Source organism: Amphibalanus amphitrite, unplaced genomic scaffold (assembly GCF_019059575.1).
Source record: "Amphibalanus amphitrite isolate SeventyFive unplaced genomic scaffold, NRLGWU_Aamphi_draft 000942F_arrow, whole genome shotgun sequence".
Taxonomy (NCBI): Eukaryota; Metazoa; Arthropoda; class Thecostraca; order Balanomorpha; family Balanidae; genus Amphibalanus; species Amphibalanus amphitrite.
In genome coordinates this window covers 258,575-280,000 of record NW_024882436.1, presented here as the reverse complement: position 1 = coordinate 280,000, position 21,426 = coordinate 258,575, and the positions used below count along the sequence as shown (strand labels likewise).

Below are 21,426 nucleotides of genomic sequence, written 5' to 3'. Positions count from 1 at the left end.
CATAACTCTTTGGTTCCATCAGCTGGAGTTGCCCTGCACAGTGCACAACAATATGTGGTCCTCACTGTAGTACCAGCAAGGACAGAGCCATCTAAAAGACGTAATCTGAGCCTCCAGTGATCCTCTCTACCCACGACTTCGCGTGAGCCTGCCAGAGTGCGGATGTAACCGAAGGTTTGTTGTCAATAGTTAAAACACTATTCCTTAGAATTGTGTTTTTCTATTGAAAAACAAATCTGAGTTCCCTGACAATTTGGCAAAAGCTGTCTGAGATCAGTATTCACAGGTGATCTTTTATCCGGGCTCGATGAAACAGCGTGCATCACGTGTACCTTGAAGACCACCCACGTCCCACAGGACCATTACCCCACCAGGATGATTGTTTCGCGTGACCGCTGTAAGATTCTTGGTACAGTCCTCGATATATCACGCCATTCTTTTTCTGTGACCAATGGTGACCGTTGTCGCAGGTTCCCGGCACAGTGGACGCCGACATTGGCGAGCTGGAGCGGGAGATTGACGAAATTGCCGCCGACGTGGCGTCGATGGCCCGCGTGTCGGCGCCGGCCGACTCCGAGGGGGACCGGTTCAGCTCGGCACACTCTTGTCACCACCTGGACATCGCGCTCGGCGCCCGACGGTGCGGAGGGGAAGGGGCGCCCGACGGTGCGGAGGGGATGGGCGCCCGACGGTGCGGAGGTGGAAGGGGCGCCCGACGGTACCGAGGGGGAAGGGGCGCCCGACGGTACCGAGGGGGAGGGGTGCGGATAATTACAGAGGGATCCGCTGCTCACTAGGAAGCTGGTGGAGACTGGAGAAGTGGTTTTATTGGGACTGTATGGAATGATTTGTTGATCGTGTGATAAATATCGAGACTAAATGAAGATTAAATGATCGTTATCGATTGAAGATGGTCATTGATTCTGATAGAGGTTGGATGCAATTATCCTCAATCATTCGTGTCTATAAAGCCAATGTTTACATAAGGCTATCTATTTCAAGCTAATGCTGTGTTGCAAAATGTTTACCCAGTCCCGCGCCTAGCATCTGTAATATTCCGCTGCGATATTGGCTCGCCCAGTGTTAACCACGTCGTTGCGTTCTGACCCTACATATGTCACCTCCGGTCCTCCAGTGTCGTCACTGCTCGACGCCCCATCGCTGCTGCCGGCCCACTCGTCAGCGCAGCGCGTCCGCCAGCAGCTGGTCAACAAGTGGAGGGACGAGACGGCCGCCAGCGGCTCCAGCAGTCGCAGCCACTCGCTGCGTCCCAGCCGGTCGCAGGTGGCGACGGCCGCGACTGGTCGCCGCCCGCCGCCGCGACACAGGCGCAGTCGACAGACGCTCGAGCCGCGCCGGCAGATCAGCTTCAGAAGCATGCTCTGAGGTGTGCGGGAGGCAGGCAGACCCGCGGGGGCGCCTCGGAAGGAGGGCTGCCCCTGGTGGTGCCTCAAGGACGTGTCGCGGTCGGAATTGTTTGATGTCACTTGCGTTACAGTTGTCTGGTGCTTGTTCTGACTGCGGAGTTCGTGAATCATCCTGTCGGCAGTGAAATGCTTTTTTTTTGCTCCTGTCTGAAAAAGTGGAAGTGATGGCCGACTTTCTATGCAACTGAAATTGTCGTTTTGTGTTTTGTCTTTGGTCCTATCCGGCTGCCACATTGCTGGCTGTTTTACCGTCATGATTGTGTCCCTGTCTTGGTTATTATATTATGTCAGCTCGCAAATGATTGCTGCTTTCATGTGTGCAGGTTACGAAAATGATCCTTGCAACGTTTGACGTTCAGGCAAGGAAGCCTTTAAAAAAAATGTTGATACTTAGTTCAGAGCTCGCATGTATTGCATCAAAACACATGCTGGAGCCATGCACCCACGCGTTTCACACTACGAACGAAACACATTGCACGACATGTGATATATGTTGTCCGTGTTACTGTATATATTGTGGAGAAGAGTCTGTCTTTGCTGTTCGATGTTCTCTAGCTGTTCGCTAGCTGTTGCTAGTACTCTCTACCCGTCGCTTGAAATCATTAGCCCGGAAACGGGTGAACATGTTCGCTATTTTATCTGCTGTCGTCTGTGAGAATGTGACGTTAAGGTTGAAATAAATAACTATATTGCATTTAACCAACCCGAGACATTTTCGTCTGATGAGACCTTGATCTCTCCATTTGGTATCGCTTTTCCCACCAACAACTACCCAACAAACCACCTATATTCACCAGTAAGTGTGCATTTATTTCACTTGTCAGCCAAAGATGAATAAAAACGTTACATATTAGGCATGCAATCTCGCGGTACCTGTGCTTAAGTGGACGGAATAGTTGTACAGGCAGACAGCGCCGGATCACAGATCAGTGTGCACATTGAAACAGGCTGGAATCGCCAAACACGCCGAAAATTGTAAACGAGCGAGTACAGTGTATCGCGCATAAGCCCAACATACTAGTGTCGGGCTTCGGCCGTTGATCGTTACGTTAGAAACGTTGGGGTTGTGCACATATTTGTTACGTGCTCAGTCCAAAACATCGCGGTTGTAGCATTCTCGAGTCCGCAATGCAGCTGCGACGACCTACATATTATTGTGTAAAGTATCAAGGGTTTATGTGAAAAAAAAAACATCAAGATCATTGAAAACATGATACATATCAGCAAATGCAGAGAAACTACGCAAAAAGCTTTCAAAGATGCCTTCCATTTAGCTGGGGCTGTGTACGTGTACAACACACACACACACGTGGCATCACAAAAGCACAACATAAACGTGTACGAGACTAGCTTATGACTAGAAGATGACTAAATGTTTATACTATTCATGGTAACGACTACCATCATCACACTACTGTGCTTGTTCACAGATTGCTCCATCAACCGGTATTTGTAAAATGTGTGCCGGCACCAACAGTCTGTCGCAAAACAGCTTCACACTGCGTACGTAAATCATAGATTTAGTTCACTCATGAAGTTACTTTGAATTCAATTAAAAACAAAACAAAAAATGCAGTTGAAGATCAATAACACACCAACATAGAAATACCTATGTGCGGACACAAAACAAAGATAGCAAAAATGCCATGCCACGACTCATAAGACGGGTGTAAAATTTCAAACAGTGACCAGCCGGATAAAAGGTGTTCCCGCAAAGTGTGGTATTGTGGTTCCACGTCCGTTCCTGAACGGATCACGTGCTGACGCTGGTTGGGTCGAGTTCAGGTCTAGACTGGGCTGGTCGGGCAGACCCTTACTCAGGTTCCCCTTGCTCGTAATAACCAGTGTCGAACTCCTGAAACACAAAGGACATTATCCATTAGGAGTGGATAATGGATATCCAAGATATTCGGACCAAACAAAATATACACTAAAATACGCGTCACCATCCAGCGGTTGGCATTTTGTGAATGCAATCTGATAAAATTGATAATCTATCGTTCTCAAGTAACGTCCATACACACGGTACGCTCATATCCAACAAAACATTTTCACGCTGATCCAACCAGCGTCCATGCTGTTGGGCCTGGAGTCCAATCACTAGCGACTGACTGACCTGGTTCAGTTTGCGGAATTCCACCAACTGGAACAGGACGTACTCCAGAATGTGTTTGGCGCTGCGAGCGTCCGGAGGCAGCTTTCCAGAAATGCCTGAAACGAGCACACGAATCGGTATGCCGCGGTGTGCATCACACGACAGACACAGAGAAGCTCTGAGGCACTGCGCCAAGCCAAACAGAAAACAGAATGCATCGTGCTCAGTGCGATGGCTAAGATCAAAAACCTTGCCTGAGCAACCCTATCTAAACCAGCCTTACAATCAGGTTAAAGCAAATTGCATATCTGATAAACTAGAAATTCGCATACAATGCCAAAAACTCAAATCCCAATACCTCATTGACATCCAGCTCATGTCGCTGAGCTGTACAAAAAAGCGAAAAGCAGTCTGCGCACAAACAGCATTCACCTCTCTAACCAACACACCTCCGAGACCTCCCTGGCCCTTCGAGGGACCTCGCCGGCGCCTCCTGCACCCCCTTCCCCCCCCCCCCACATCCCACCTACCCATGATCTCGCCGCATTCCCGGACGAAATACTCGAGGTCGGCGTCCGTGCACTTATTGGTGATCTGCGCCAGCCGAGACTTTTCGCTGCTGAAGGCCTCGTCCAGGTCAAACAGCTCCAGCGGCGGGTGCGGGAGCTCACGGAACGCCGGCGGGAAAATCTAGCAAAAGACAGCGCCAGCGTTGAGGAATAATTATTTGGGGTTTGTATGTGTAGTATGCGGCCTGCGGATGTCATCAACGATTATAACAGTTCATAGGTAAAGAGTATCATGATTAACGATGTATCTGATCAAAAAATGATTAGGTAGACCTTGCAACTCAATAAGGTGTATTAATAGTTGTAAGGTCGTCCTGAATTCTAAAAGTCATCCCGCCGTAACTCCCACTAATACCTGGCACCACCTCAGACATCTGAGAGCCCACACCCACTACGACCGACCGCACGGCACTCACCGCCGGCTGCAGCGGCGGCAGCGGCGTCTCGAACTGGGGCGTGATCAGCTTCAGAGGCTCGTGCTTCACTCCCAGGTTGTCGTAAGACTCGATCGCCTGGAGATGAAAGGGTGCAAGAGAGTGAGAGTGCTCAGCGCGAACTGAAAGAGTGGTGGGTATAGGCCGGGGTGAGTGGCGTACGAACTAACAGGTCGTATAGAAAACGTCAATAAGGGACTGACCCAACACCGACACATGATAAGCGTGTCCCAACTGCCCTTCCTCCTTGGCCTGAGATTGTCCCTCTCCCGACCCTCAATGCCTTCCCGACCTGTGAACGTCCCACAGCCCCCCCCCCCCCATTCTCCACGTGATATAATTCGACCGTCCCCTCTGATCAGTGACCATCCTCTGCCCTCAGATCTCCCCACTCCCGTCCCCTGCCACTCCCTCCCCCTGCCCCTGACCTGCGGCACGAGTCGGGTGTTGATGGAAAACACGTGCGTGTCAAACAGCTTGGTGTAGTCGGCCGGCACACTGTCCGACTCCTGCAGACACACGCGAGGACGCTCCGCCAGCTTACCAGTCGACGGAACCTGGTTATAGTCGCTGATCTGGAAACGGAAAATGAAACTCGGTCAGACTCGCTAATCGGACGACAGAAAATGGTGGCAAAAAGCTACTCAAGAGTCGCGATCTCAAAACTAGAAATCGTGGGAGAAGTCATTCGGAGCCGCAGGACTCCACGTGGAAAACACTGATGATTCTGATTATTCCACACCCAAGCTAATGCAACCGTAAAATAAATTGATCAAAACATAGTTATCGCGAAAACCTGTACTCTGGTATATATAAAAGCATATAATCATCGCAAAACTGTACTCCAGTTTGGCATAAAACATCGGTCAGAGAGCATTCCAGTTACCAATTCAGCGACAGCGAGGGCCGAAATGTCACTTTAAAATGATTTTGAGTTTTGACAGCAATGAGCTGACGTCACCACTACAGTCCCTGATCGATAAATGAAGGCAGTGAGTGCACAAGTCCTCATAAAAAACATTTGTCAAGCAAACGTTCCTCTCTTCATACATCTCGACTCCCACTCTTTATCGTAGACGACTGAAGATAAAACAAGACCCGACGGCACAACTGCACACGAATCACTAAAACACAACCCGCCTAAAATCTCCAACAAATCCCTCCATTCCCCCTCCATCTTATCCACCATTTCCCGCTCACCTCCGGGTTTCCTGCGTCGATGCTGTTGAGCTGCACGGGCTCTGTGCGCGTCAGCAGGTCGAACAGCACGTCCTTGATCTTGCTGTTCTCCTCCTTGTCGATGTACTGGTCGGAGAGCATGGCCACAGAGCCCAGGGACACGATCTTGCCGCCGGCGTCGTTCTGGTACAGGCCGCAGATCTGCGCGGAGGGCGAACATCAGACGAGCGTATTGCCAGATATTGAAGTGAACTAGAATTAATGGGTGATGAACAGTGGCCCTAAAGAATTAACGTAATCGCATATACGTCGGCGACAATCCTGCCGGCACATTTCGTTGGTCGACAACTTTGGTTATTTTGCCACTGCTGTCAGATCAGAAAGAACCATGGAAGCTGGTAAACTCTACGTCAGAATAACTCGCGAAACTTGAGCGTGCAGTTCTAACTACAGGCAGGATTTTGCCGACTTGTCTCCATTTTTTTTTATACTAAAGCCATGCGGTATGCTTTCCAGTTTCCCATTCACACTGGTATCATATGCGTTTATCTGATGGGCTAGACCACATTCCATGACAAGGGAGGCCGATAGTGTTTTATTTTCTTAAGCCGATAACGTCTCAAAATAATTCAGCCGATTCAGCAACCACGGCCTCTGGACAACGGTCAGCTTACAGCCGATTGTGGATTATTTTAGTGTCGTGAACTACGAACTTGTCTATCGAGGTATAACAATAATGTCGGCCGTGACGTCTATCCTTCCACTTTTTAGTATGGCGGCAGAAGAGAACGGTCACGACCAAGCCGTACACATTATGGCAAGCATTACGACCAAGGCCGCTTCTAAGGACTCTACTGGTAAAGTGCCTTGGACTGGTCATTTCACAATAGCTTGATCACATGGCAGCGATTTATGAACACCCGTTATTTCTTAATGGTGATTACGAGCGAGCGCGAATCGCCAAGAGAGTCTTTTCAATATCAATGAAAAATCTCAGCATGAGAGCATGAGCATGGATGTATGAGTATTTACGGAGCGAGCGAAGCGAGCGTAGTCTTTCCTTAGATTAACGGAAATTTCTGAGTATGAGCGGCCGGCCGGCCGGCCGGCCGGCCGGCCGGCCGGCCGTGCGGACGCTTTTGCGAGGCTTATATCTCAGCAACCACTTGACCGATTTACATGCGGTAATTTTTGTAGGGTAGCTTCATTCCTTCTACCAAGTATTGGACTATTCCCGATGCATTTGGGTGACCCCTTATGCACGTGCCACGTGCAAAACGAAGAGGTGTCAGTTTTGTAATTGTTGCAATATCTCGGTAACTACTTGGCCGATTGCGCTGAAAGTTGGCATGTAGGTAGGCACCCACTAGGCACTGCATATCCATGTGCCAGAGTTGGGGTGCTGCTGCACGTGCGCACGTGCAGGGGTCGTTTCCAGATCTCGAGAACGGCTGGACCGATGGCGCTCAAATTTGGTACACGGTTAGGGACCAGTTAGTAGGGTGCCGTGCACAAGTCAGTTGGGACCCATTTTGCACGTGCGCACGTGCAGGGTGCCGCTCCCAGATCTCGAGAACGGCTGGGCCGATTGTGCTCAAATTTGGCACATCGCTAGAAACCGGTCAGTAGGGTGCCGTGCACAAGTCAGTTGGAGGTACCCCCTCGAAATTTCGCACGTGCAAGACTCACCCCCTCGCTCGCTCCGTTAGTCGCCCCAAAGGCGCTATACTGGTGAGTATGGCCCGACCCGACCCGGCAAGGCACGGCCCGGCCTGTAACGCTTTTGAGATGCTTATAACTCAGCCACCGCTGGGCCGATTGGCCTGCGGTCTTTTATATTGGGTAGCCCCATCCCTTCTGCTCCGTAATTGACTACTCTTGCTGGATCTAGGTGACCGTCGTGGCATGTAGCACGTGAAAAGCCAGGGCTATTCAAGCTGTTTTGCAGAAGTGGCGATTTTAAGAAGCCTATATCTCGGCAACCGCTTGGGCAATTTACATGTGGTAATTTTTGCAGGGTAGTTACATTCCTTCTACCAAACATCGGATGCACTCGATGCATGTGGGTCAACCCCACCAGGGTATATTGACTTACAGGGTATGGTCATTTGGCAGCCCAGGATTTGTGACGGATAATGCGCAGCAAAGACATCTCTGGCGCATGCTTTTAGCATGAGGATACTTTTTACAATATATGACGTATTTATTATTTTATTACAGTTATGTGGTGCTTTTTGTGTTTTCTTTTAATTCTAAACCTTTATTTAATTAGCAATTTGAATTTACAAATAATCCATGTTTTTGTCAATGCTGTGAATATCTTTAAAAAAGAATTGACGTCATCAAAATTTGAGTGAAACAATTTACTACTTTCACGTAAACTTGACCTTGTTGGTAATGGGAAAAATGTAATGTAAACCATGGGCGCCGCCACCGGGGGGGACGGGGGGACGCGTCCCCCCCACTCTCAGAATGGAAGGGGGACGTCCCCCCCAAACTCATTACGGAGCGAGCGAAGCGAGCGTAATCTTTCGTAGGTTAACGAAATTTCTGAGTATGCCGTGGTCACGCTTTTGCTAGGCTTATATCTCAGCAACCACTTGACCGATTTACATGCGGTAATTTTTGTAGGGAAGCACTAGATTCATTCCTTCTAACGAGCATCGGACTATTCCCGATGCATGTGAGTGACCCCATATGCACGTGCCACGTGAAAAACGAAGAGGTGTCAGTTTTGTAACACTCGGCAACTACTGGGCCGATTGCGCTGAAAGTTGGCATGTAGGTAGGTATACCCACTAGGCAATACATATCCATGTGCACAGTTGGGGTGCTGCTGCACGTGCGCACATGCAGGGGTCGATTCCAGATCTCGAGAACGGCTGAACCGATTGTGCTGAAATCTGATACATGGTTAGGGACCGGTGATACATGGTTAGTAGGGTGCCGTGCAAAAGTCAGTTGGGACCCATTTTGCACGTGCGCACGTGCAGGGTGCCGCTTCCAGATCTCGAGAACGGCTAGGCCGATTGCGCTCAAATTTGGCACATCGTTAGGGACCGGTTAGAAGGGTGCAGTGCACAAGTTAGTTGGAGGTATCCCCTCGCAATTTCGCACGTGCAAGGCCCACCCCACCCTCTCGTTCTCTCCGTTGGTCGCTCCAAAAGGCGTTTTACTGGTTGTTATCCTAATCGAAATTTGATTAGGCCCTTCGGTCCAATGAGACCATTTCAGAGCCGTATAAGTATGAAAGAATTAGTGGGAGACATTGGTCGGGGCAGCCACCCCAGTGAGCCACTTGGGATGAACCCGACCAATTGAACAGGCAGCCCAGCCCACTGGCACTCACTGCACCCGGCAAAGGACTATAGCTCCAGTGGAGCCATTCCCGCATGGGATAGAGTTGCCCGTCCAGCCCGGAGCAGGGGGTTGCGGCGTGGAGGAGAAGGATTTGACTGTCCTGAGGATGAGGATGGAAGAGATGGAACGGCCGGTGCTGAATCTGAGAGGGTCCAGGAGGTTTAGATACTGGTATATGGGGTGTGGGCCTACATGCATTGGTCTGACCCCTGCCACCTCGGCCAACAAAATATCCAGCTCTTATCCGACCTGTCATCGCGGAACTGCCGATTTTTGATATCGTGATCAACGTGTGTCGTATAACACGACTGGCCGAACACGGGCCTAATATATTTCGTCTAACCAGCCAAGAACATGACTTTACACCAATCCGACCTCGAAGTCAAAATCCGAACATTTTCGAAGACTTCAACTCCGACTCTGGCCAAAACTGGCCAAAACAGTCAACTCCGACTGATTCCGGCTCCGACCCCACACTTCTGCAGTCACGCTACACTAAATTTCCAGCTGCTAAGAAACAAGCTATACGGTTGACAGGACCACCAAACTTTGAGGCGACTTGACTACTTGACTTGGTTTTCCTGACCTAAGCTTTTCTGGTATCAAGCTTGTTACACGGGCTGCAAAATTCGTATTTTGGAGCAGTTTTGCCTAATGTTTTTTTGCCAATTTTCGCGGCGCTTCGCGTCGATTCGTGCACAAACCAAAAAGAGAGATTTGTGACTACCTATACAACGCCCCCTCCCCCACGCGGGTATGCAATATGCATTACCTATGCAATATGCATTATCGATCATATTAGTGGCATACATCAGCAATTATAACGTGATGGAACATGCGGCTTTGCCGTGTCAAACTGAATCGGACATCAGATGTGTATATAGGTTGGTACTCGGTGAGAATGCGGTCAATAGCCATTACTTTAAGGAAATACCTAAATAATCTAAACTACTTTCCTCAAACCAGTTGTTTTGCCACAGCGGAAGCTGATTACGCGTTGACCAAGCATAGTACGTAGTTCAAACCAGCTGAATGCTGATTGGCTAGCATGTTTCCGTAAGGGAATGGATTCCTCGGTAAGAGAATGACAAAGTGTAATCTATGGGAATGACTTCAGTCTTCAAACCTAAAATCGATACCGATATATTTGGCTAGGGTGATCGTTGGGCCATAAAAGCTCCTGATTTGTTCTCGTCTCAGCTCAAGCTACAAAACTGTTACTTTAGTTCAAAACCCTATGTTAAAAGTGGCATATTTGCTTTAAACGTTGAATGCATCCGACCGAAAAAGCCACGATAAGAATGTCTACTTTTGGGTTTTCAGTCGGTCAGTCCGTCCCCCCCAGTCAAAAATCCGTGGCGGCGCCCCTGATGTAAACATATATCAGTCTCGGTGCTAATGTTGATTTGAGGTAAAAGCTAGTTATTTCTTTGAATTGTGGTGGAGTTTTGGTTCAGTAGGTATGATATTTATATTAACCCGCGCCCTGCTGGGGGTCCTGGATTTCCACGCCCTGCTGGGGGGGGGGGGTGTTTGAACACCCCCCCTTGTAACTCGGCTCCTGGGCCACGTAGCGATACGCGGAAGGCGGCGTTCGAAAGAGCGCAAAAAATAATGACGAAATCACTTCGGTCAATTTTTTGGTCAGGTCAAAGGTCAGGTCACCAGAGGTCATTGAAGGCAAAATTTCGCCGATTTCCAGGTCGAATGTCAAAAATTTCCAAGAAGCCAACGCATAACTCGGGAACCAATAGAGCTACAGCGCCGCGGAAAAGCGCATTCGATAGCCCTATTAACGCCCTTTCTGAGTGATTCTCTCAGATTTGACCTAACGTCAACGGTTTTGCCTGCAGGGGGCAAAAACTGCAAAAATAGCCGATTTTTTCGAAAACAGTTTTTCTGCAATAACTTTTGACCCAAGCCTTGTACGAGCTTACTTTTACCGGCATCGTGTTCCTCTCGTCAAGACGCATCGAATGAACTATGTCTTGACCTTGAAAGGTCAACTTGAAAATTTGACCCCAGGTCAAGGTCATGACCTGACCGGAAAGGGTCATGTTGCATATCAGTCGATCCGTATCGTCGAGCTGAACACATCTAAGGCGTTTTCATCGCTCTAGCATGCCTCTATCAAAAGTTATTTGCGAAAAACTGTTAGATACCATTCGTGACCTAAGATGACCTCAGGGCATAAACAAGGGTCACGGACACCATTTTCAAGTTCAGTGTGTCTAAACCACTTGTAATTCGGTGTTTGGGAGTGTTTATAATGTCTTTCATCCAAAAGAGGCGCATTTCAATTTTCTCCCATTGACTTATAATGGGGAGGTCGCAAAATTGACCTGACCTTAGGTTATCGATATCAAAATTCTGAGATATACATTTTGTACATGCTATTGCTCTTAGCAATCGCTGAAAGTTTCAAAGCGATCGGTCACTCGGTGTAGCTATGACAGACATTGAAACTTTTTATGAGGTGAGGTCACTTCAAGTGACCTGGTGACCTGACCTTGAATGACCTTGGTCTGAAATTTTCACAACATGTGTAGAATTGATGTATGGTAAGGTGTACCAAAAACGGCGGCGCTCCGCGCCGCCGTTTTTGGGATATTCGCGAAAAACCACAGGGGGGGGTGTTCAAACACCCCCCCCCCCAGCAGGGCGCGGGTTAACCACCCGCTGAAATTCAATGCAAGCAATTTTGAGCTGAAATTTGTGCATCATTTGCGCTGAAAGCTGGGGTCGTGCTGTGAAACATCAACTCACCTGTTCAACACAAACTCACCTGTTTGGGGTTCCCTGCCTTTAACCCATTAATGCCGGAATTTTTATTTTTTGATTTTTAAGTTGTCCTTCACAAATGTTAGCCACATGGGTCCTAGAAAGAAAACTGTGCAAGCTTTAAAAAATTGTTCCACCGGTTCTCGAGTTATAAGCATGGGTCATAAATGACCCAACCGGCATTAGTATAGTCACAAATAAGGAGTCATCACGAAAACCGATTTATCTAGATACCTTATTATGTATACTGTATAGCGGTTTCAGCCAATCAATATTAAGGCACTGCATTGCAATGCTTTGCAACGTCTCATTTGCGAGGCCGGTGGTGCCCCTGCTAGGCCTCTGGTGCCCCTGATGACACTGTCAGGGGCACCATAGGCCTGACAGGGCTATGGTGTCCCTGGAAGGACTGTGGTGCCCCTAGGCCCTGGCAAGCCTGAGGTGCCCCTGACAGGCTTGTGGTGCCCCTGGCAGTCCCGCGGTGCCCTTGCTAGGCCTGTGGTGCACCTGGCGGGACTGTGGTGCCCCAGGCGGGCCTGTGGTGCCCCTGCTAGGCCGTTGGTGCCCCTGGGCCCTGGCAGGACTGTTGTGCCCCTGACAAGCTTGAAGTGCCCCCGACAGGCCATGGAGCCCTTGACAAGCCCAAGGTGTCTCTGCGAGGCCTGTGGTGCCCCTGCGAGGCCGGTGCGTGCCCCTGCGAGGCCGATGGTGCCCCTGGCAGGCCTGCCTCTGGTGCCCTGGCAGGTCTGTGGTGCCCCCTGGCAAACCTTTGGTGCTCTTGTTAGGCCGATGGTGCTCCTGCGGGCCTGTGATGACTCTAACAAGCCTTTGGTACCCCTGACAGGCCCGTGGTGTCCCTGCTAGGCCTGTGGTGCCCCTGCCAGGCCTGTGGTGCCCCTGTCAGGCCTGTGGTGCCCCTGTCAGGCCTGTGGTGTCCCTGTCAGGCCTGTGGTGCCCCTGTCAGGCCTGTGATGCCCCTGATAGGTCGGTGGTGCCCCCGGGCCCCAAGGGGGGTCATGAGTGACCCATGTGAACCCCCTCCTTTGGATCCGCCACTGTGATCTGATCACAACCCCTAGAAATAAATAATCGTTTAATCATCAGTTGCTTTCATTGTATTCAACACACGAGTAAATTGATAGCACTATTGCCGGTTGGGTCATTTATGACCCAAGCATATTTATCGAGAAAAAAAAAGTTATCCGAGGACGACAAGAAGGGCAAAAACACACGTCATGCCCTTTTCAGACAAATTTAGATGTCAGTTAGACGATCACTGAACAGAAAATAAAGTGAAAACATAATGTAATATTACTTTTTGGGACGGCGCGCCATTGCCAGTGACCGGCGGCTGTGCAGTCCCGTCGTCTTTGGCTCCAGAAACTTCAGCGGACCAGCTCACACCAGTTTTATGCGGCTCCGACGCTCGTCACTAAACCCACGAATCCAACAAAACACACGCGCACGTTCCTCAAAGTGTCACGTGCCTCAGTTGAGAAGAAACATTAATGACCCAAGCGGCATTAATGGGTTAAGAGTACAACATAGAGGCGCAAATGTAAGCCCCAATAAAACAAGCCCCTGGCTAGAAGTTCAGACCCTCTTCAGACCCGCTCGCAGGATGAGTCTGCTGCTAGATTTACCAGCGTGCTGAAAAATTTGGTGACCACCATTCACAGTAAAATTCTGCTGCAGCCGTGCGCCGAAAAATTCAGCGGCCACCATGCGCTGAATTCGGCGCATGCAAAATTACGCCAGGCTGAGACTTGTGCTGAAATTTTTGGCGCAATTCTGCCATTATGATTACGCCTAACATATTTGGCATGTGTATTTTTTTTTCAGTCTGGGCGTGGCCAGCCAGAGCAGCTCTGCGCTCCAAGGTCCTGTGGTGGTGAACGTCTCGCCTCACCAGAGGTGGACTGTCGATGGATGCCAAGATGCCAGCTTTCAAACACCAGGTCCCAGAATCAATGTGTAAGTATGTACATTTACCTTTTCCAGACTTAGCTCTGCCTTAATACTGCTGTGATTGTTTGGAAGACTAATAAATCTTGCATGCTTTGTACACAGGATGACTAGACCATTAGGCAAAACATTTTACCTGCATTAAAATCGTGCTAGTGAGTAGTGACCAATATGCATGTTGCTTTCTTGTCCATAAACTATTTTTTTGGAAGCATTGATTCAATGCAACTTGAATAAAAGTATGTACAGTTGTCAGTTACACATGAGAAAATACCATTTTACTTATTAAATTTAGAGTTGCTCAGTGATTGCACAGTTTCTGAAAGAAAGATGGGTACCATGATGCCTGTTGTTCTCGATTATTTGTTTTATAGGGGTGCTGCAGCGTCAACAGGCTCATGATACTTACTGCCCTTTTGTTATGCCCTTTGTCCACGCCATTGACAATATTGTTCTGCAAGAAAAAGTATAAATTAAGTGTTTTTGCTGGGTAAAGGGTGGGATTTATTTGTTTGTTTCTTTTTTAACTACACGCTCCGTGGCTGAACCTCTACCTGTATGGAGTGTGCCGTGTCATGCTGCGCCGCATAAAAACGCATTATGTTATGCCGTCCTAATTGCCTCGCATCGTATCCTTTAAGACAATAATTTAAGCGTGAGCGTAACGTGAAAGGCCACAACATTGAGAAACTCCGACACATTTTTTCCCTATTTGTTGTCAGGTCTCCGGAATGGCGCGACAGAAAGTTCGGCCCGCCTACGAGCTGCTGTCTGCTTCGTGCGGTCTGGCCGCACAGACGTACTCGGTACATGCCCGGAAATGAGAAAGATACAGCCTTCCTCTTCAACATTGACAGCGGCATGGACGTCCTCAACAGCGGCCATCCGAGGGACGCCAAAACACTGCGGAGAGGCTACTCCGGCACTCCCGGGCAGGAGGACGCCCTCTCTAAGCTGGTGGAAGAGGTGGAGAGATTGCAATTCGGCTCAGCTGGTCACCTCCCGTTCCAGAAGGGTCTAGTAGTGACAGTGAAGGTGGAGCGGGGTCTGCTCGCTGACGTGCAGCGGCGTTTTGGCCCGGACTGCTAGCTGCTGCTCCGCCACGTCACCCAGAACCGGCTTTAGGGCTCGTTCAGTCACATCCACGGCTCTGGCGGCGGAAGCCCCAACCCCACGACGACAGAGGTGAAGGGGCGCCTCCGCCTGTTCACTCTGATCCAGCTTGCGCGTCACGGGCCCACGAGTCGCTCACCCGCGGCGCTCCCGGTACCAGCGGCGGAGGTGGAGGCGGGGGGAGAGCCGGAGGCAGACGAGGACCAAGCCGACCAGGCGCAGATGGTGTGCTGGAGGCGGTATGCCCTGAGCCACCCCAAGAAGTTCAGTACCTGAGGGGACGGAGAGCCTGGAGCCCGTTCCTGACGAGCCAGCCCCGGACGCAGAGGAGGAGGCGGAGCAGGAGAGGGCGCAGCTACTGCGGGAGGCCGAGACAGTGCATATACCGCCTGCGCCCTCAGCGGCGCTGGACGCTGAGACTGGTGTGCCGGCCACCGAAGGTGCAATGGCGCGTCTGGCCGGCTACATCGCCAGAAAATGCGGCCCCAGCTTCGGCGCGCTAGCGATGGCATCTGAGGACGCGCCAGTTCAGACGCTCTGGACTCGACTGCGCAGTGCGGCCGGCGGACTCACGATCCCCTCCCAGTCCTGCTTAGACCTGTTTAATCAGCTCGAGGCGGAGTTCATATATGTTTCACGTGTTCGCTGAAGTGCCTTGAAAATGCTCAAATGTGTGCCATTCGTGATTTGCCTGATGATGCAGTACAAGTACTGTGAAACGCGTTGCAGTTAATATAGCTGATGATATGTAAATGCAGTCTACATCCATATCGTGCTCAAATAATGTAGCGCACAAGCTACCCTGAGGGAGTACCCTGGTATGCTGAGTATGTTTTCGTAGTGTTACAAAGCGTACCGTCGGACAGAATGGAGCTATGCTGCTGTGACATTCATCGAACCTCCCGTTTGATATTGGTTGCATACTGTGCATGTGTGCACTTTCACATATCGTGTTATCTGAAATTGAATCGACCTATGCCGCTGTGCCGCTGCCTAGGTTGCCGGCGACAGCGGCGGGGCGCATCTGATCGGCACAATGTTACAGATCAGGATCCGTCCTGTCTGGAGGTAGTCGGACCGGTGTTTGTCTAGCCAGATGTACTCCATCGTATCACTGATGTTCATCTGTAAGGCTGTGCTCTTGCCTAATGCTGCTTCCATCCATTCAGTCAGTTTTGAATTGTAATAGAGGAAGCCAGATGTCATAGATGTCTTCGTTTAAGGGATTGTTTTCGCATGTCATGCATCGGAAATACAATCAAAATAGAATTAACTGATGATCAGCTATGTAACCGCAAATCAGCAGCATCGAATCTATGTACAGCATTGTTATGCACTTCTACATTCTACAACCGAAGTGATCCGACAAAACACCAGCGACCATCAGCCAAAATATAACTTATATGCCCTGGAACCACAAGTGTTTGCTAATTCGATGCACATGAATACCGCGACTTTTCATGGAAATCAACAGCTATTATCACCGGTAACCAAAAACGTTATTGCCAGACATTCATTTCAATGATAGCAACACAGCAACGCTAGTCAATGGGATGTAGAACTTCTTTCGGTGGCATATTTTGCATACTTCTCTACTTTTCTTCAGTAAAACTGACCCGGGATGCATAAGGTAATCCATTTAGCTTTCAAATGACATTAGAAGTTTTCATTTGAGTTTCACAGTTCCTGAGATAATGCGGCTAGAAAAATGGCTAAAATTAGGGATTTTCCCATAGCTCAACATTAGTGAAGGAAAAACTTCAAGCTCTGGTGACGTCACGTGAGGAGGAAGCTGCCAATGACAATGACCGGGGGCTGAACCAAGATACCTATAAGAAACAGGTAGATCCGATGTTTGAAAGTAAAGCCCCAGTCACAAATTTGACGCACCTGTGACATTTCCTGACACCCACGTGACTATTGTATTAACTTTTGTGTTTTGCGATGTTTTGACCTTATTTAAAGTACTGAAAGCTCAAAATGAATGATTAATGTTGTTTAAAGCAGCATATTAATAATTATGTTTGTAAATTATCGATAAGCTGCTTATAGCAGGTCACGTGATTGCTACCAGATTATGTGCTCAGAAAGCATCTTTTCAACTTCGATTTTGAGCAATTTTTACCTCCTTTGAGGCCAAATGATGGACGGTTTGAGGCACACGATGAAATGCTGAATCTATTGATGCCCAAATTTGTTCGTTTTTTGCATTTTTAGACTAGTATATCCTGGCTCAAACTTTGACCAGTTTGTGTGTAAACCCTATGGTGAAGGGAAAACTTCACGCCCAGCAGACGTCTTTACAGTGCTGCCAAATCGTGTTTGGTGGGGGTCGGGCTGAACCCCACTGCACGTGCAAAATGCAAAAAGAAGAGGCATCAAATGTGTTCCCAATAAAATAATTCGGTAATTTCTGAGGCGATTTCGCTGAAACTAGGCATGCAGTTGCAGTAAACATTCACTAGGCCTATGTGCATTCCTAATTCCTATGTGCAATGCAACGGTTATGGTGCTACTGTACGTGTGTTGCGTACATGCAGAGGACGCTTCCAGATCTCGAGAACGGCTGGGCCAATTGCGCTCAAATTTGGTACACGGCTGGGAACCGGTTAGCAGGGTGCCGTACAAAGGCCAGTTTTGACTCGGTTTCCAGACAGCAATTTGGTCTGGCTCGAGTCCATTTTGCCCCGGCAACTCTGACATGCCCGAGTTCGGCTGGTGTAAACGAAACGGCGTCAGAGCCGAGGTTTGGGTCGATATGGCTCTATTCCGGTTAGCCAGCCATTGCCGTAGCGCTCCCGAGTTGGTATGGTTTCGGACCGCAAGTCTGGCCCAAGTCCGGCTCCCTGACACGGCTCAAGTCCGGCTTCCTCCGGCCAGGTCCGGCTACCTTGTAGCTGCTCTGGCCTACTATGGCTGAAGTACGGTTGAGGTACGGCACGGCTGATACGGCTTAAGTCCAGTTGTGGTGCGGGCGAGCTCTGGGATCGTGTGTCAGCTCCAGTAGAGCCCCAGACCTTGCCTGTACTTTGGCCGGAGCAAATACCGGAGCTAGCCAGAGAAAACCCAGCTACAGCCCAGACCAAATTTGCTGGCTGGGTTTGCACGTGCGCACATGCAGGATGCCGCTTTCAGATCTCGGGAACAGCTAGGCCGATTGCACCCAAATTTGGCACATCGTTAGCGACCGGTTAGCAGGGTGCCCTGCACGAGCCCGTTGGAAGTAGGTACCTACCCTCTCGCCCTTCCGCACGTGCAGGGGTCACTCTTTCACTCGCGCGTTCTTAGCCCAAAAGGCGTTTTACTGACAGCAACAGTAGCTGCCATCGCCGTGATAGTCTAGTGGTTAGGACCTCGCGTTGTGGCCGCGATAACCCCGGTTCGAATCCGGGTCACGGCAGGCGAGATTGGTTTTGGGTCTCTCAATGACTCTCCGGGTCTGCGGGGTCTCGGCTTGACCCAGACAGCCGACACTCTACTGTCTCTGCTATTGGAACCCACTCACATTAGTCAGCAATAATCGTAAGGTCCTGCAGTTCCCTCCATGGTGCACGCGCGTGCATCCTACGTCGTAGAACTGCATACTGTTAGGTGTTGGCTCAAAATCACCAACACATGCACTGTGGAATATCGCCACCGCATGCATGGCATTCGGTCCGACACCCTGGACTTATTTGCCAAGACTGCGATAACGTCAAAGGTGAAAACATGCAATACGCATTATCCATGAGTGACATAAGTCAGCGCAACATCAAAAGCATGTAGCGTTGAAGTCTCCGGACACCCTACTACCCAGCGATGGTGGTATAGTGGTGAGCATAGCTGCCTTCCAAGCAGTTGACCCGGGTTCGATTCCCGGCCATCGCATCACATTTTCTATCAATTCACTATCCACCAGCTGGATAGAGCGGCCACTTCTTTACAATTTATTTTCAGTGGCTCCCGAGTCCCTTCACCGACCCCCTCCCCCTGTTATTGCTTATCTGTTCTCCAGAGTAAATTCTGACAAGCCCGTTTATCAAAAAGGAAAGGCCGTTTTTTCCTGGTGAAGGCACGAGGCACCCACCCTTGGGACTACGATAACCTTGCTATGCATGTCAGACCGTTTGTCACTTATCGACCCGATTCCCCAGAGAGGTGCTTTCAATGATTTCATTGACTTCCATTGGTTGCACTGTTTTAAAAGCACCATTATCTCTTTGTCTACTTTAGTCTGACAAAGCTAAGAAAGAACGAAGCTAAGGCGCCTCGAAGCACTTAACACGTCGTGCATTGGACATTGGAGATAGCCTACTCGTTCTTAAATTTGACAGCAATTATCTTCGTTATATATTTTCGTTATCTATCTATCATCATCTAAAATTATCTATCATTCTCCGGTTGGTCAGCGCTCTTACCGGTCTGTTTCCGGGGAAGGCGACGCTGCCAGTCGAGAGGAGCGGCACGGCCGGCTTCACCACGTTTACAGACGCCCCGAACGGGTACACGTACACCAGCGCCCTGCAACCAGAGACAACAGAATATCAATGCGCACACCACCAACGGGCGAAAGGAACATCAATACACACACCAGCCGGCCCACCAACACAACAGAATCTCAATACACACACCAGCGCCGACAAAGGGATCTCGAAAAACGCAAGCGCCCTGCGGCGGGAGAAAAGAGTCCCACAGATTACACGTCCGCAGCGTCGCGTGGGTTGGCTGGCAAACAGACGGGAAAGTGCAAACCAACAGCGAGACTGTTAGGCTTCAAAAGCATTGCTTCAAAGCATTCATCTTCGTAAAGAAGCAAAGCATTCGGGACGAGAAACGGGACGGCCATTAAATAGATAATTTTGTTTTAAAATATTGCAATTGCTAATATGCATTCAGTGTGACGAAATCATGATTCATGTGTGTCATGACGGACCGAAAACACTCTTGCTACTTCCTACCACGCTGCATATAATCGCAGCATAACTTACTCTGAAAGGTGAAACTGTAGCACGGTTCAAGTACATTCTTTGAACAGCCATGCTAGCCAAATTGCAGCAAGTCACAATGAATCCAATCTCGGCCATATATCAACTCAGCACGCAGCATCGTTTAATCGTTCATCAACATTCAGCAGTCACCCAACACTACTGTAATTTCGAGTTCCCGACTCACTGCGTGTTGTTTCCGTCGTCATCCATACCCATTCCGGGGATGGACTTGCCGGCCATCTGGCTGAGGGCGCGGTTCAGGATGCCGTTCGAGATGTAGCACTCCTTCGGATGGAAGTACTTGTAGTACTGCGATCGCACCACTGCGTCTGTGAACGGGTATTGAAGGGATTAAGCATAGATTGAATAGACGTGTGGGGACGGATGAGCAAGTTTACAATAGGAAATGAGTGACTGCTCGTAAGCAATGAACATCGCCAATGGGTGTTTAAAGTTCATTGCCCGATTGCCCTATCAGTTCGAGCCTCCCTAACCCTCGCCCGCACATGGGGGGTTGCCCCCCCCCCCCCCCCCCCAGGTAGTCTTTCTGCTCTGCACTGAAGATTTTTAGAGCTAGAAGGCTGATTTTTCGTAAAGCTGCTCATCTATCCTTTCTTGATGTCCACTGAAAATTTCAAGTTTCTATGGTTTTTGGTTTCGGAGATATGACCTTGTTTTTCAGGTCATGTCATGACCCAAATGGCCAATTATCAACATCTTGCGTTGGCTATGGGCCTTGTGAGCTTTTGACACCTTGATTTAGGCCTTTTTTGCCAGTCTTACCTCCCACCTATCATGGAACATGTTGTTCGACGATGTACAGATGTCAAGGTCAGGGTCAAGGTCAACCTAAGTCATCTAAGATAATTGCGTTTTAGGCAAGCGGAATTTACTTTTTGTGAAGTTTTTTGACTGCATTTTTGGTAAAAGCTTCTCATATCATGATTTCATGTAATATGGACACAAAAACAATCGGTGCACACATCAGTATACACACAGACACACACAGACATACATACACATATAATTGACCTTGACCTAACTTGACCTGAAATGACCTCAGCAGCAAAAACCTGGTCGGGTAGTGTGACAAAGAGGTTCTAGCTGGCTTGGCACCAGAAAACGGCATCGTCATCGGTATATGATAAGCAGCGCACTTGATATGCAACGGTGACCCACAACAGCAACATTTTTTTTAGTTTGACCTGACCTGGAAGGTCAATGACTGACCTGAGAAGGTAAAACTGGGTATCATTGGATTCGTCTCTTCCCAAAGAATCTTTTTGGTCTTTACCGCTAAGCTCTATCTCCAACAGGAACGAAATGGCGCGGAGGGTGGCAACCACCCCCCCCCCCCCCCCCATGTGCGTTCTAGGATGGGAAAATGGCATGTGCGGGCGAGGGCTAAAGCAGCACAGGGAGGAGCACAATAATGAAAGAACTGTGGTAATACCAACTGTAACAATTAACCCTCGCCCGTAAACGGCGATCTGCCACCTTCGCCCATGCAGGGGGGGGGGGGTTGGTGCGACCCCC

At 49.4% G+C, this 21,426-nt stretch overlaps 2 protein-coding genes, 1 long non-coding RNA gene and 2 other non-coding genes across 10 annotated transcripts in view; 4 read left to right on the top strand and 1 right to left on the bottom strand.

Annotated features, from left to right (window-relative positions):
• Positions 1–209: 209 nt before the first annotated feature.
• On the top strand, positions 210–2,126 carry LOC122368367. Its single transcript, XM_043342244.1, has 2 exons — positions 210–640; positions 1,136–2,126. Exons 1-2 carry the CDS (start codon positions 546–548, stop codon positions 1,479–1,481), a joined length of 441 nt encoding a protein of 146 aa, XP_043198179.1. The 5' UTR covers positions 210–545; the 3' UTR covers positions 1,482–2,126.
• LOC122368364 (intraflagellar transport protein 52 homolog) overlaps positions 2,096–21,426 on the bottom strand; it is a 32,406-nt gene continuing 13,075 nt past the window's right edge. For all 6 annotated transcript variants that reach the window (XM_043342239.1, XM_043342240.1, XM_043342241.1 and 3 more), the window contains 8 exons: positions 20,075–20,219; positions 19,321–19,423; positions 5,726–5,905; positions 4,954–5,100; positions 4,508–4,603; positions 4,053–4,212; positions 3,544–3,638; positions 2,096–3,282 (listed from right to left, as the gene is read on the bottom strand). In XM_043342239.1, the coding sequence (XP_043198174.1) occupies positions 3,241–3,282; positions 3,544–3,638; positions 4,053–4,212; positions 4,508–4,603; positions 4,954–5,100; positions 5,726–5,905; positions 19,321–19,423; positions 20,075–20,219 (968 nt within the window). In that variant the 3' untranslated portion in view covers positions 2,096–3,240. The remainder of the gene's footprint in view (positions 3,283–3,543; positions 3,639–4,052; positions 4,213–4,507; positions 4,604–4,953; positions 5,101–5,725; positions 5,906–19,320; positions 19,424–20,074; positions 20,220–21,426) is intronic.
• LOC122368368 lies at positions 10,446–16,196 on the top strand. Its single transcript, XR_006254234.1, has 3 exons — positions 10,446–10,524; positions 13,688–13,819; positions 14,533–16,196. It is a non-coding gene; the product is annotated as an uncharacterized LOC122368368 (long non-coding RNA).
• Trnah-gug lies at positions 18,252–18,323 on the top strand. The gene has a single exon. It is a non-coding gene; the product is annotated as a tRNA-His (tRNA).
• Positions 18,719–18,790, top strand: Trnag-ucc. Its single transcript has one exon. It is a non-coding gene; the product is annotated as a tRNA-Gly (tRNA).

What these genes read in the sequence shown, in the direction of transcription:
- LOC122368367 (XM_043342244.1), top strand. Translation starts at nt 546, where the DNA reads ATGGCCCGCGTGTCGGCGCCGGCCGACTCCGAGGGGGACCGGTTCAGC. An exon ending in ATCGCGCTCGGCGCCCGACG is followed by an intron (nt 641 to 1,135) that starts GTGCGGAGGGGA and finishes CCGGTCCTCCAG; the next exon opens with TGTCGTCACTGCTCGACGCC.